Here is a 12,881-nt window from a genome sequence, read left to right as displayed (position 1 = left end):
TCTCTTTCCTACTTTTTCCTCTGTACCAAACCTGATTCTTTGTTGATGTTTGATGGATCACTGTAAAGGAAGGGAATGACTCCTCTTCAGGCAAACAGTAAAACACAAATACCAAAAAACAAAACCGAAACATCAATTGTTTATTGGAAGCCCCTTTCTACAGCCAAAGCTCTGACTTTGAAGTCATGTGCCCCCCATTGTGTATTACCATTTGCATCATGTCAGAAAGTCTAGGAATAGCAGTGATCTTTCCCAAAGGCCCTCTTGTTTGAAGCATTGAAAGTTTTTTCCTTGCCTCAGAAAATTCAATAGCCAAGAACCTCACAGTATGCAGAAAAACTCCTAGTGATATGATTCTAACACTGAAAGGAAGCAAAGTGGCATATATTGTTTTATTGGCAGGGAAAAGGTTGTCTTTAAAAATATATATTTTTAAAGACATATATGCCTTTTGCATATGCTTTGTGACAGACATACAGCCTGAAGACTGGCACGTGGCAAGGGGAAATCAATAAAAAATGCATAATGATATTATAAATATTTATAAAATAGCTAGATGAGTATAATATGACAGGGAGAAGCCAAGAAGGCTTTTAGAATAGCAAATCTGTGCTCTAAAATATATTGGAATTGTTCTGAGTGAGTTACAATGTGGTAAAAAGTCATTGCATAGGCAGTGCATAGGCTATCAGGGATATTCACAACACTTTGATAGAAGTCCTTTTCAAAGCAACTATGAGAAGTTTCATCAAAGAAGTTCAGCTTAATAGTTTTAGAAAGAAGGGAAAGAAAAAAGTTTTCAGAAAGGATGAGATTATTCACTGATGTTGCTAGTAGAAACTTGTAGGAATTGTTGATTGATTGATTGATTGATTGATTTGTAACTTAGGACAGGTTTCCAGCAGGATTAAAAGTGATCCAGCTTTATTCAAAGATTAAGAATTTTCCAAGTCTGCTAAAAGACTTTTTTACTATATTTTTTCATATAACTGCCTGTTCACATAGTTGTGCACATGTTAATACATACTTTGTAAGTTATGCCAGTAAGACTGCTAGGTTTATAAGCATCAAATAGAAAAACAAGAGGGGGGAAGAATTTGGTTCCTTAAATGCATGTAAAAATTTCCTGTAGTCATCCTCCTTTCCTGTAGAAATCAGGCCTTAAGTGCATGGCTAATTCTTCTACAGGAGGACATTTGACTTTGGGACTTGAGTCCATTTATTCTCTGTGTTGATGTAAATATCAAGAATAAGCTGGAGGTTTTTAGGGAGGAATTTATTCTTTCCTGCTTTTGCTGCAGATGGTTGAATTTGCTCAAGAGCTGCAAAAGTACATAATGAAAAAGAAAATTATACTAAAAATGGAAGAAACTATGCAAGAGACAAACTTGTTCTGCCTTTAGCAAAAGGCTCACAAAAGTTTCTTCAATGGAGATACCTATATCTGGGGACAGGTTATTTTTGCTGCTGATTCCTTGCTTACAGAATCCTCTTTCCTGTTAGTCTAAACAGAGCACAATGTCATTAATGGTTGGGTCAGGGTGCTAATTATCTTTTGAAAAATAGATGGGCAGACAATCCAGGAGATAGATGCTTCCTAATTTGTTAAGGGCTTTTAAAGATAAATGGCCTTGAAGTAGATTTGTTTTCAAATGAATAGCCAGTAGAGTGCTCGGAGCAGTGGCACAGTGAGCTCTCATCAGTTTTTCTCAGAGTAATGGGTGTTGCATATTCTGTCTGTTGATGTGGTCCTTGCCATCAGATGTCCCAATTTATTAATAGTTTTTAGGGCAATGGTTGTTAATTATTGCAGCTCAATTTTATTACTGTTTTACATCTACTGAGGACTGAGCCTTGTGTGCAGCTTTATATTAACTCAGCAGGCACCATTAAAATACTGACATTTAGGCTCATTTTGGCAGCATTAATCATAGCATTTTATCATGCATTAATTGTATGAAATGACTGGTTTGAAATGACTGGAATGTTCACTTCTTTAAGAGCAGGTGAAACAATAATTTCTATTTCATCACTTTTTCAACCCATAACTGTACTTTTAAAAACCCAAAAACCAGACAATGCTGAACACATAACCCCACCCCCATCTCCTAATTGTGTGTGCTGGGGGCACCTGCTTGGCTTCTTTGCAATGACTGAACATGTAAGACCCAGCAGCTCTTACAGGCCTCACCGGAAGCTGTTGGAGTGTCATCTCTGAAAATCAGCCTCAGAAATCTCCGTGTGGACACCAACAGTCAGGCCTTGGCTTCAAAAATGTACCCTAATATATATAACAAGAGTACAATGATGTACAAATCCCAATGTGCAAAAAAAGCTGGAATCTATGGCTGTTTCCATATGCTGATAAGGCTTAAGGGTTTAAAACAGGCACAGAAATGCCTTTTGTGATTCTCTAGCAAGAACAGGCTTACAGCACCCATGTCCGTTTGTATTATCATACCAGTAACAGAACCTGGGATATTTGCTGGCTATTTTCAATGGAGGGCATCACTAGATGATTATGTTTAACACAAAGAGTTGGCAGCCTTTCTCACTTAACAATCATTAGGAGATCTGCTGCTGAGGTCCCATTCTGTGAGGCAGCTGGAAATTGGCACTTAGTTTCAATATATTGTTTTCTGCCTTTCTCTTAAAGTTCAAGGACAAGGCAAAACTGTTCAGACTACACAAAGAAAAAACTTTCTCACTCTCCTGTGTTTACTTGGTCCTTCCACCTCTCCATTTATTCCCTATGAAAGTTTATTCCCCTTTATATACATTAATTAAATGGAAGTGAGGCCCATGTCAGCAAAGATGCAAGCAGAAGACATGAGGAAAAGTATTTGAGTGCACCAGGCAGAAGATAGCTGTGATAGTAATGTTGATTTTTTACTGGAGTAAAAATCATCTAGGTCTTTATTTATGTTTCCCTTGATACATATGAAGGAGGACAATACTGTTGCTTCTGTTTTAGGAAACTGAGGCATCGAATGGGTCAGTGGGGAGGGAAACCCTAAATCACTCAAAAGAAAAGGTGCAGAAGATGCAGAACAGTGGTATCCCAGTGTGCTAACCTTCACTTCATTCTCCTCACCACGCATTTAATTATTTTAAAGACTGCCCCTCCCAACTCCCATCCCTAGATGTTCCTTCAACTTCAGGAATTTGGGCAGCTGTATTTTTCTTGATAACATCATATGGCTTAAGCCACAGGCTTCTGCTGTAGCCTTCTGCCTCCTGTTATACTGGATCTTCTCAAAAGACTTTCTAGTGATAGAGGTTTTCTTTTTTCAGTTACAGTGGTTTCACATGACCAAATAATATTCATTAACTTGATTGCCTAAGGTTATCAAGCTCCAGGGGAAACTTGTATTCCTATATGATTGGCAAGATAATTAGGAAGTGAAATAATGCAAATCCCACCACAGGCAGCCATCAAAAGATTTACGTATTTACTCTTTAAATTCAAAGTGTATCGTATTATATGTAATTTTTTTTCTTTTAAGGCTTTTCTATCTGTAGGTTTATTATCGACCTTCACAGTGCACGTTTTGCACGGGCGGGAGGCTTTATGAGGTCAATCAAGTTGGGCTGGTAAATCCACTGAAATTTTTGGTCTGCAGTATCACCTAGATAACACAGGTTAAAGTACACTTTTGCTTTTATTAGCTTGTGTTTTTAAGCTCCTAGGTCATGGCCTTTCATTCTTCATTTGTAATGTATCTACCACAGTTAGAGTTTCTAATGATATGAAAGCACGGGCGCAGAAGCCACTGATGGCAGCAAGAGTTCTGCATCCTCCAGGAGGGTGGAATATTGGATGTAGGTTAGAGACATCTTTATATGGAGTCTCCTCCAGCCTTCCCCATTAACAGAGACCAAGGTGAAGCTCATATCAGTAATTGCTGCATTCAGGCAGCAGCAGCGAGTGGGAGATTAAATGAGAGAGCTGTTGAGGATGGCCTTCAGTAAATAAAAGTCACTTATAAATTGAACATTTAGTAAAACCCTACCAAGTAAACGGTATCTTATGAGGTTCTGACAGCTTCTCAATCTGACAGTGGTAAAACCTAAGAAGCAAGGAAATTAGTGGAGTTACTCTGATGTGGTTGGACTAAAATTAATCTGGCAAAAAGAAAATTTAAAAAAAGGACAAAAAATCAGTATTCTTGCTAATGAGAACCAACATTTATCTTACAGGGAACCTGAAGTTTTGCCTTCTGATTCTGAACCAGCCTTTCAACAAAGGTCATTTTCATTGTCTGTGGAGCAGAGGTAATAATAACTTACATACATCTTCATTTGCTTATTTTCTCAGCTGTTACCCAGCTAATGTACTTCATGTCTCTTGAATTGCAGTGTGGCAATTTCCTCTTTACTGGAGCAACCTTCTGGTGAGGGTGTGAATTAGCAGAGTATGTTCCTTGTTGCTGAATGCAGCAAATGAGCTGATTATGCAAATTCTGCATCCCTGCATTGCATATGTCAGTGGCAACTTTGTGGACTGATCTGTGTAAGACTGTAGCTTTTCAGAGGCTTCTTAGGAATGATCATTGTTTTGCTGACAAAGTGTAGCAGGTCAACGGTGCATTTAAGAGTCTGGAAGTGAGCATTTCCTTAAAGGTCATCAGTGAAATGTGTTATATTTAATCAAAATAAAATGAATCGTGTAGATATTGAGTTGTGAAAGCAGTGGGGAATTTGCATGCTTGTCAGAAATATGCAAATCATATTTCACTACCCCTTTGTTAAATATGCACAGTGCTAATCATCATCTCTGGTATGATAGCTTCAGATTTACTGACATTTTGTGGAGATATGTAAATCCTTACAAGCTTGGAGCTATTAATTTCTCCGTGCAGGAATGTAGTCCTTCAGAAGCTTTCTGAAAAGCCACAGGAACTGTCTCTAACTTGTTCCCAGGATGGGAACCTTGCAAAGAGATTCCTCCTAACTGGAGCAGATAGAGCTGTTTGGTTGCACCATAGGCGTAAGGACTGGCAGGGGGTAGCTGTACAGTTTAAATGAATTGGAATAAGGGATGAAGTGAGCTGAATGTATTTATAACTCTTAATTCCAGTAAACCCAAATTAGGTACCTATATAGCCAGAGGAGTGATAAAAAAAGGGAGTTGTACAAGATGCTTCAAAGCATCTGAACAAGTGCTGTACCCCAAACAGACTCACTTTCATTTGCATAATCAGCAAGAAAGTGAGAAGTGCTCAGTGGAAGGGCTGTCCAGTTATTTTATAGACGTGATTCTACATATTTTTTCATTTAAAAAGATATATTGAAACACCTGCTCTATATTAAGTAGAGAAGAAACCAAGGTGAAGTATTTGATCTTATTTCTTTGTCCCACCTTTACTGTTTGGGGACTGGGGTTAAAAAAAGAGTCAGTAAACCAGACATTCACAGCTTCTGAATGGCAGTATTTAGTGTCTTGTAGTACCTTGCATGTATTTCTTTTTGCTGTATTTTGTTGATCAGACTTTTTTTTTTGTCTGCCCTTTGGAGTTTTAAGTCTTTCTCTTTTGAGCAAACCTTGGGGCATAGAGTGCTTCTTCCTGTAACACTAATGAGCCTTTAACTGTAGTGCTTCTGTGAAGGGTTAAAATAAGGAGCTGAATAAAATCAAGTTGGCCAAAGACTGTCTTGTTTGAAACTACCTTAATGGGTTCCTGTTCTTTGAGCATAACTGTGTTGAAAGTGATCACTCGTGCTGTAAATAAGTTTTCCAAAGAATGTGTGGGAGAAGCAGAAGTCCTAATTAAGCTACTAAGACTTTTGCTGGTAGATTATTTTAAGAAATAGGTGGATATTTTCTATCTAAGTAAAATGAAAGATGGAGCTGGTTACATGGTAAGTATGAAATGTTTTTCTTCAAAGCATCTCAGCATCCGCAAACCTTAGTGAGTCCCGGACAAGGTTTTGGTAATGCCTGGCTTACAGTGCCAGTGGACTGTAAGCAGTTTTCTGGATCCTGCTTCTGAAGGAGCGTTAGCACAGGGACTGTTGCAGGACTAGGAGAATCTGGGGGTTTGTTATGTGAACTGAAAGAAGTTCTGAAAGAATCATCCTTAGGAAGAGTGCTCAGTGACCAGCTGTATATGCTTGAGATATCATAAAGGAGAGATGAGAAGGAAATAATGAAGCTGTTAATCCACAGAATACTGCCAGCTACACAAACTGGGGGTGAAAAGGAGAGAAAATGCAAAGGAAAAAGAAGATAAAATATCGTCCCACTTCTCTGAGTTACAGGAATCTTGGGTGTTATACTGAGTACAGAATGCTGAGATGTGTTTTTTTCAAGTAGGTTGTGCCCTATCAAAATAACTTCTTTCATTAGCCCTGTCAGTTTAGTGTCAAGTAAAAATGGTGTGATGTGATATGTCTTAAGTTAAAAAAAAAAAATAAAAATCATCAATAAGTGGCTATTCTAGGCTAAAATCATCCCAGGTGTAACTCCTCTCGACCTCAAGAAAACGTGGTTGCACCTAATTAACCTTTGTCTTATTACACACGTGTATGAAATCTATTTTTACTGACATACTTTCAAAAGAACTATTTCAGTCTGTACCAGTTTGCATGAACTTCCCTGTGCTTTGTGAAGGACACTGAAATCAGATTCATCACTTCAGGAGACATCTTTTACCATTCTTGCCCTACAAGCTGGATACGTGGCAATAGTGAAGCAGTACAAGCTAAGGACTATATGATTTTAGTCTATTATGTATCATTACTGTAGTAAATCAATCTAGAATATATTCACTTGTTTGGTGTTTGATACAGTCATGTGATTAGTGCTGTCCTAAAAGCAGGATGGATGTAATGCTGGAGAAGGGATAGTTTGCAAAAGCAGGATGACGACTAATATGGCAGAAAATACTGGTTGTTCCCTGGAGGATTTATTGGGTTTAGTATAGTGAAAAGGGGACAAACCAAATAGAAGGAGAATTTAAAGAGAAAAGGTCAGTAAAGGGGAATAGGTAATGTGGAAAATATATGGAAGGGTCAGGGCCCTGCTTTTCTCAGAGCTGCACATCTTTCCGTCTGTGAGTTTTCTGTAAGGAAGACTGGATCCAGTGGGCCTTACCTTAACAACACTGTCACACATGCTAAATTCCTGCTTATGCAAAGTTTCTAGCTCCTGGTTTGAATCCTGTTTAATAATAAAAAAAAAATGGTTGTGAAAAAATCCAGTTTGAATTAGTCTCTCTGGCTACTTTTCCAGTGATTTCAAATGTAAATATCTCTTTCACGGAATTGACTGTGAGTTGAAAGTCTGAAGCTGTCTTTATGTTAAGTTTGAAAAGTACAGAAGCCCAGGTTTTAGTGGCTGAAAACAGAATGGGCTTTCTGGGGTGCAAAAGAAAGTTCATGAGACTTTGATTTTGTTCTTTAAAATCTCTTTAATCAGAAATGCAATGACTTACTTATTCCAAGAATTTCAGCTATGTCTCGTGATTGCAAGTGCTCTGGTTTTTTGATGTCTCCCTAGGGAAGAGGGAGAATTATTGCTGAGAAATCACCTCAGTGAAATTGTCTTAAGTTCAGCATCTGAAAATTGGGGTTTTTTTTCTGAAAACATTACCCCTACAAGCTACTCAAACAATCCAGAATTGTCTTCATGTCCCTGCTTTACAATAGGATGTTACATGGCTGTACATTGCAGAGTACTTTCCACTCTTAACTGTTGACAGTGGCAGCTTTAAAGAACAAGGAGTTATGCTCTGGAAAATAAGATTATCGTTTTAAAAGTCAGAGTGAAATGGCAACATTCTACAGCAATCTGTAAAGCTGTGCTTTACAGTAGGAAAATGAGTCCGTGGGTATTTTTTAGTTCTCACAGTGGTTGTGATGCACTGGCCATTGTGCCTCCTTCAAAAGGACTGTGATTTCTTTCCACAAATAAACTCTTTCTGTGAAAGCTTTTAATCAAACAAAACATGTTGAACGACTTTAAATACTAGCCATTCATACTACCAAATGTACTTGGCTGATGTATTAAAATAAGCTACCAACATCCCTTTGGAATGGGCTGACTGAATCCTGACTTGTGGGAGGTGGGTTTAATGTTGGACAAGCAGATGGGAAGGAGACATCTATGCAACCAGGCTGCAAAAATGTCTGTCCTTCAGGTGCATGTCTGTTAATAGTCTCTTCCATGGACCATTCTTTTCAGTGAAGGAACTTGGGGTCTAGCTCTGTCTTCTCATGCTGGTCTATAGACAACATGACCAGCCACTTCATATGCATAATATATAGGTATTTTGTGACACCTTGTAGATCATGACAACAGAGGAGCTCCAGAAAGAGGAATGTTGCTCATCTTGGAGTGTTCAGCTCTGTATTTTGTGGGGGGTCTATATACTGAGATAGTAGAAATCATTCTTCTACAGCAGCAGTGTAGTAAGTCAAATCCAAACTCTGTTAAATTGTCTTCATGTAAATGGTATTTTCTTAGACTATTTCTATTGTGATCGCTTATCCATAAACTGAGTTTTTCGCAATTTTCCATCTCTATCAATACCCATATTGCAACAATCAAAGCAGCTGTTGCATTCTGAATCTTATCTTGATAATCATCAGGCAACTTTCCTGTCAAGGCTAGCCTACTCTTTGGTGAAAATGCTGATAATGAATGGTTGGTTAGCACCTAGAGGTGACTGTGCATTGCAAAAAATCTCCTCTTAGTAAATAATCAAGTCAGGAAAGGTGCTGATTTGTATCACCAATTTCCGAGTCATCTGTCTTTGAATGCCACATGCTCCCATACATTTTATGTTCCACATGGTTTTGTCTGCAATGTAATTGGTGATTGATATTTTGAATGTCTTCAGTTGAGGTCCAAGAGCTATGTGTAAAGGGGAATAAGATACAAGTGGCAATATAAAGTTCAGGTATCAGTTCAGATGTACAGAGGGGAAGGTAACAGATTAGTTGGAACAGTTTTACTGTCTCAGAGCAGAAAAAAAGATAATGTAGTTTAATAAGAGGAGGGGAAATAAACTGACTTTCCCTGGTGCTATTTTTTTCTTCTCTATGATTGATACCTTTTCCTCATTGTCTTTAAGGGTTGAACTCACCTACACTTTCAGAATTATTAGTACATGCAGCCATTCACTTGCCCTTTTACTTGTCATCAATGGACTTGCCTTGTTGGCATATGGTGAGCTTTTTTTCTCACCTTTTATTTTCATTTTTAGCTGAACTTACTTGTAATATATCTCAAATTTGTACTGGACCCAGAATTGGCAGTTGGCATAAAACTTGAGGGAATTCAGAGCAGCTACTATTAATAAATAGGAAAATGTTCATAAAAATGGTGATTGGGATGTCACATGGACTTGTATGCTTTATTGCACTTTCCAGCAGGCATCTTAGACTAGCAGTAACTCTTACTGCTGGCCTCAGCTAAACTATTCTGTTCTCTCCTCCAAACAGAGGGACTCTGTTCTACTAAAACGTCAATATCAAGTTCGTTTTTCCATATTTGAATCAAAACAGGAGTATAATTTCTAGTTTGTATTTAATAACTTAAATTTGATGTTCTGTGCCACTTAATTTAGATTTAAACAAGATTTTGTTATGGTGATATGCCTGTTGTTAGATTGCATGCAGTGAGTTAGGTCCTACAACTACAGGAGTCTCAGAGGAGTAATTTCAAGTGTTCTTGAGGGTAGGGAATCTATGATATACTTTAGGAACAAGAAAACCTGCCCCTCTCTAGGGCTGGCTAGTCCCATGCTTTAGGCTTGGAAATGAAACACAGAATCATTTGGAAAAGACCTCCAAGATCATCGAGTCCAACCTTTGATTGATCACCACCTGGCACATGGCACTACATGCCACATCCAGTCGTTTCTTGAACATCTCATAGGGCTGTGACTTTATCACTTCCGTGGGCAGCCCATTCCAATATTTAACAACCCTTTCTGTGAAGAAATTCCTTCTGATGTCCAGCCTGAACCTTCCCTGGAGCAGCTTGAGGCTACATCCTCTCATCCCGTCACTTGTTATCTGGGAGAAGAGGCTGACCCCCACCTGGCTACAACCTGCTTTCAGGCAATTGTAGAGAGTGATAAGGTCTCCCCTGAGCCTCCTTTTCTCCAGGCTACAACCCCAGCTCCCTCAGCTGCTCCTCATAGGAATTGTGTTCCAGACCCTTCATCAGCCTTGTAGCCCTTCTCTGGACATGTTCCAGCACCTCAGTGTCTTTCTTGAAATGAGACAAGACAGAACTGGACACAGGACTCAAGGAACAAAGTAGGATCTGGATCATAGGACATGCAGTAATTTGCACTAGCAGGGATTTTGGGAAGAGAGTTTTTGTAGACTACGCTTTGCCTATGACTTGGTGTATAAGCTTGATTTCTACCAGATTTTCAGTGGTGAACTGGAAGCTTAAACTTATCTTTAGAAAACCATGCTTAAAACGCCAGAAATATGATAAAATTATTCTATTTGTGACATATATATTGTTAGTGCCTTTCTGGTTTGGAATTTGGACTCTTGCGAGACATAGCCTAGGTGTGTGGACAATTTAAAAGGTAGGTCTCGCTGATTTTTGTGAATTTTTAGATAGTTATTGGCAAAGCTGAGGACAGAGCTGATCTTCTAGGCCTTTTGCAGAGTTCAAGTTCTCTCACTGTAGTAGATGCTGTGACAGAATGAGGTCTCTTGATAAAATTTGAGACATAGTAAGCTAGATATGTTTTGTTGTTGATTTTAGTTCTCTGCAAATCCAGCAGCAGGAAATTCTGAGATCTGAGAGGATTTTTTGTTTGTTTTATGGAATTGAGATTTTGTTTGAAAAGTGAAAAAATAAAAAAAAAGAGTAATTAAGATTCCCTTCTGTGATGCTCTGAAAAACTAAACCTTGATGAGCTGAAGTACAGAGTAACAGAACAATAGAGAATTACTTTGAAGTACTAGTGAGAAGCATAACAGATGATTACAGCACAAGGAAAAAATGGGAGGTTATTACAGAGCTTTTTCTATGAAGCCAGGATGCAAATACCATTAGGGGAGTTCTATTGTCACAAGATTTGCTGTATAGAAGTCTTTGATAGCATCATGCTATATATCTGGTTACCATGATGTTTCCCAGAGGACTGTTGAAAGAAGGCGCTTTGGAAAATATTGTCAGGAGAGTGCTTTGGAGCACCCCAAGCAGAAAGAGAAGCATAAGGCAATAGAAAAACAAGATGATTCATGGCTCATTTTGTTAGTGATTGAAGAAGAGCAGTGGTCCTGGGAATGAACTCAAGGAGGAGAGGTGAATGCATGAGGTTAGCATAACTAAGACCTGTGACAGAAAAGAACAGGTTCTTAATTCATAAAAGGAACTCTTGGATTTTCACTGCCTGCAGCTACACAGTGAAAAGCATTTAAAAGGTTGTTTCCCTGGGAGTTACTACAGGTCAAAAGTATTATTTTCATAGCTAGAGCTCAGCATGAATCCATTCCTAAGGTGAAGTGTAAGGTCTTGTAAAATATGGATGTTATCTAGGGTTGCTGGTGTCAGGGTCTTCTCACTGGCTGTGATGGCCTTTGGATCGAACCCTTGTGTTGTAGTCTTCCTTTTTCTCTTACTCCAGGGTTGCCTTAGGCCAGACAAACCTTTTTTTAATAATAAGGGGGAAAAAAAAGAAAAAAACAAAAAAGAAAAAAGTCCCAAGAAGCCCACAGTGGTACAAATGGCTCACCTTGGTCCAACGCTTATTTCCAATGCTTTTTAAAAGTGGATCTTGGCTTTTTAATTTGCTTGAGTCTTGTTATATTTCCAGATTTTGAATTTTAAAAGTTTTGATTACTTTATTACCGTGACTGCAATTATAAGTAACTCATCCAGTGAACAGTTTAACTCTTCTGTAATATGTTGAGATGATGCTAGTATTATTAGCTACTTGACTGATGGCATGTGTATCCTTCACTATGTTCAGTGCCTGAAGGGACATCAGTAATTTGAGAATATGGATGGTGGGTTGCTGGTTTTCTCATCTGAATGGTTTACACGCTGTCTTGTGCTCACCCATATTATCAAGTATTAAAATTGAACTGTAAATTCATGTAAGTCAGAAAATAGCTAACTTTTCTGCTCTACTCATCATCTCTTTTGTGCAGTAGGCTGTTTTGTTAGATTTCAGCAGTGTATAAATGTGTTACTAAAAATAGTCTGTGTGTTTACATTTAGAAAACGGCATAGTAGGTTTTTTTTTTTTAATGTGTAATTGATTAGATGTTAGCCAAAAAATGTAGCACATAGAAGTGGAACAAGTATTGTGGTTATTAACACCTTTTTTTCTTGCAAGTTAACAATTCTTTATCTAATACTCTGAGGAGAAAATGGTGATGTATATCAGCCTGTCTTTGGTTTCATTGGCAGTGAATCACATCAGAACAGAAGCAAAACATTGTCATAGGTTTCTCATTGGGGAAAATTCCACTGACCTCAGAAATAATTGGGACAACCTATAATTTTTAGGGGTGTTTTATTATCATCTTCCGTTGTTGGAAGCTTTATGACTAACACAGCCTGATGTAGAAGCTATTGGTATCAATATTCCTTCAGTTACTTTGCATTAATTTGGTTCAGACTTCCATAAAAGTCTTTCTTTAGAGAGGGCCTCCCTCTGTTTTCACTGAAATAAAGCTTAATGTTAAGTCGGATGTCCTGGATAAGGTGTAACCACAAGAATCGATGTTGGTTCAATGTAAGCTGCATTAGCACTGAAATAATTTGGTACTTTAGAGTATGAATATCATTCTGTTGGATTTTCTTTTTGAAAAAACCCAGCTCCTTCAAACCCTTGCTGCTTATGTTACGAGTCCAAGATATGGCTCACTGGGAGTTCTGTTTCTGGCAGTGTAAGTCG

General features: G+C 38.2%; 1 protein-coding gene across 2 annotated transcripts in view; it reads left to right on the top strand.

Annotated features, from left to right (window-relative positions):
• Positions 1-12,881, top strand: part of TPK1 (thiamin pyrophosphokinase 1) — a 309,386-nt gene that overhangs the window by 54,297 nt on the left and 242,208 nt on the right. Inside the window, exon 2 of one of the 2 annotated variants that reach the window (XM_039549358.1) lies at positions 4,201-4,275. The exons of the other annotated variant lie outside the window; for it this stretch is intronic. Coding sequence (XP_039405292.1) covers positions 4,201-4,275 — 75 coding nt within the window. The remainder of the gene's footprint in view (positions 1-4,200; positions 4,276-12,881) is intronic. 2 annotated transcript variants of the gene reach the window in all.

This window comes from Corvus cornix, chromosome 2 (assembly GCF_000738735.6).
Source record: "Corvus cornix cornix isolate S_Up_H32 chromosome 2, ASM73873v5, whole genome shotgun sequence".
Taxonomy (NCBI): domain Eukaryota; kingdom Metazoa; phylum Chordata; class Aves; order Passeriformes; family Corvidae; genus Corvus; species Corvus cornix.
This window is presented reverse-complemented; position numbering and strand designations above follow the sequence as displayed.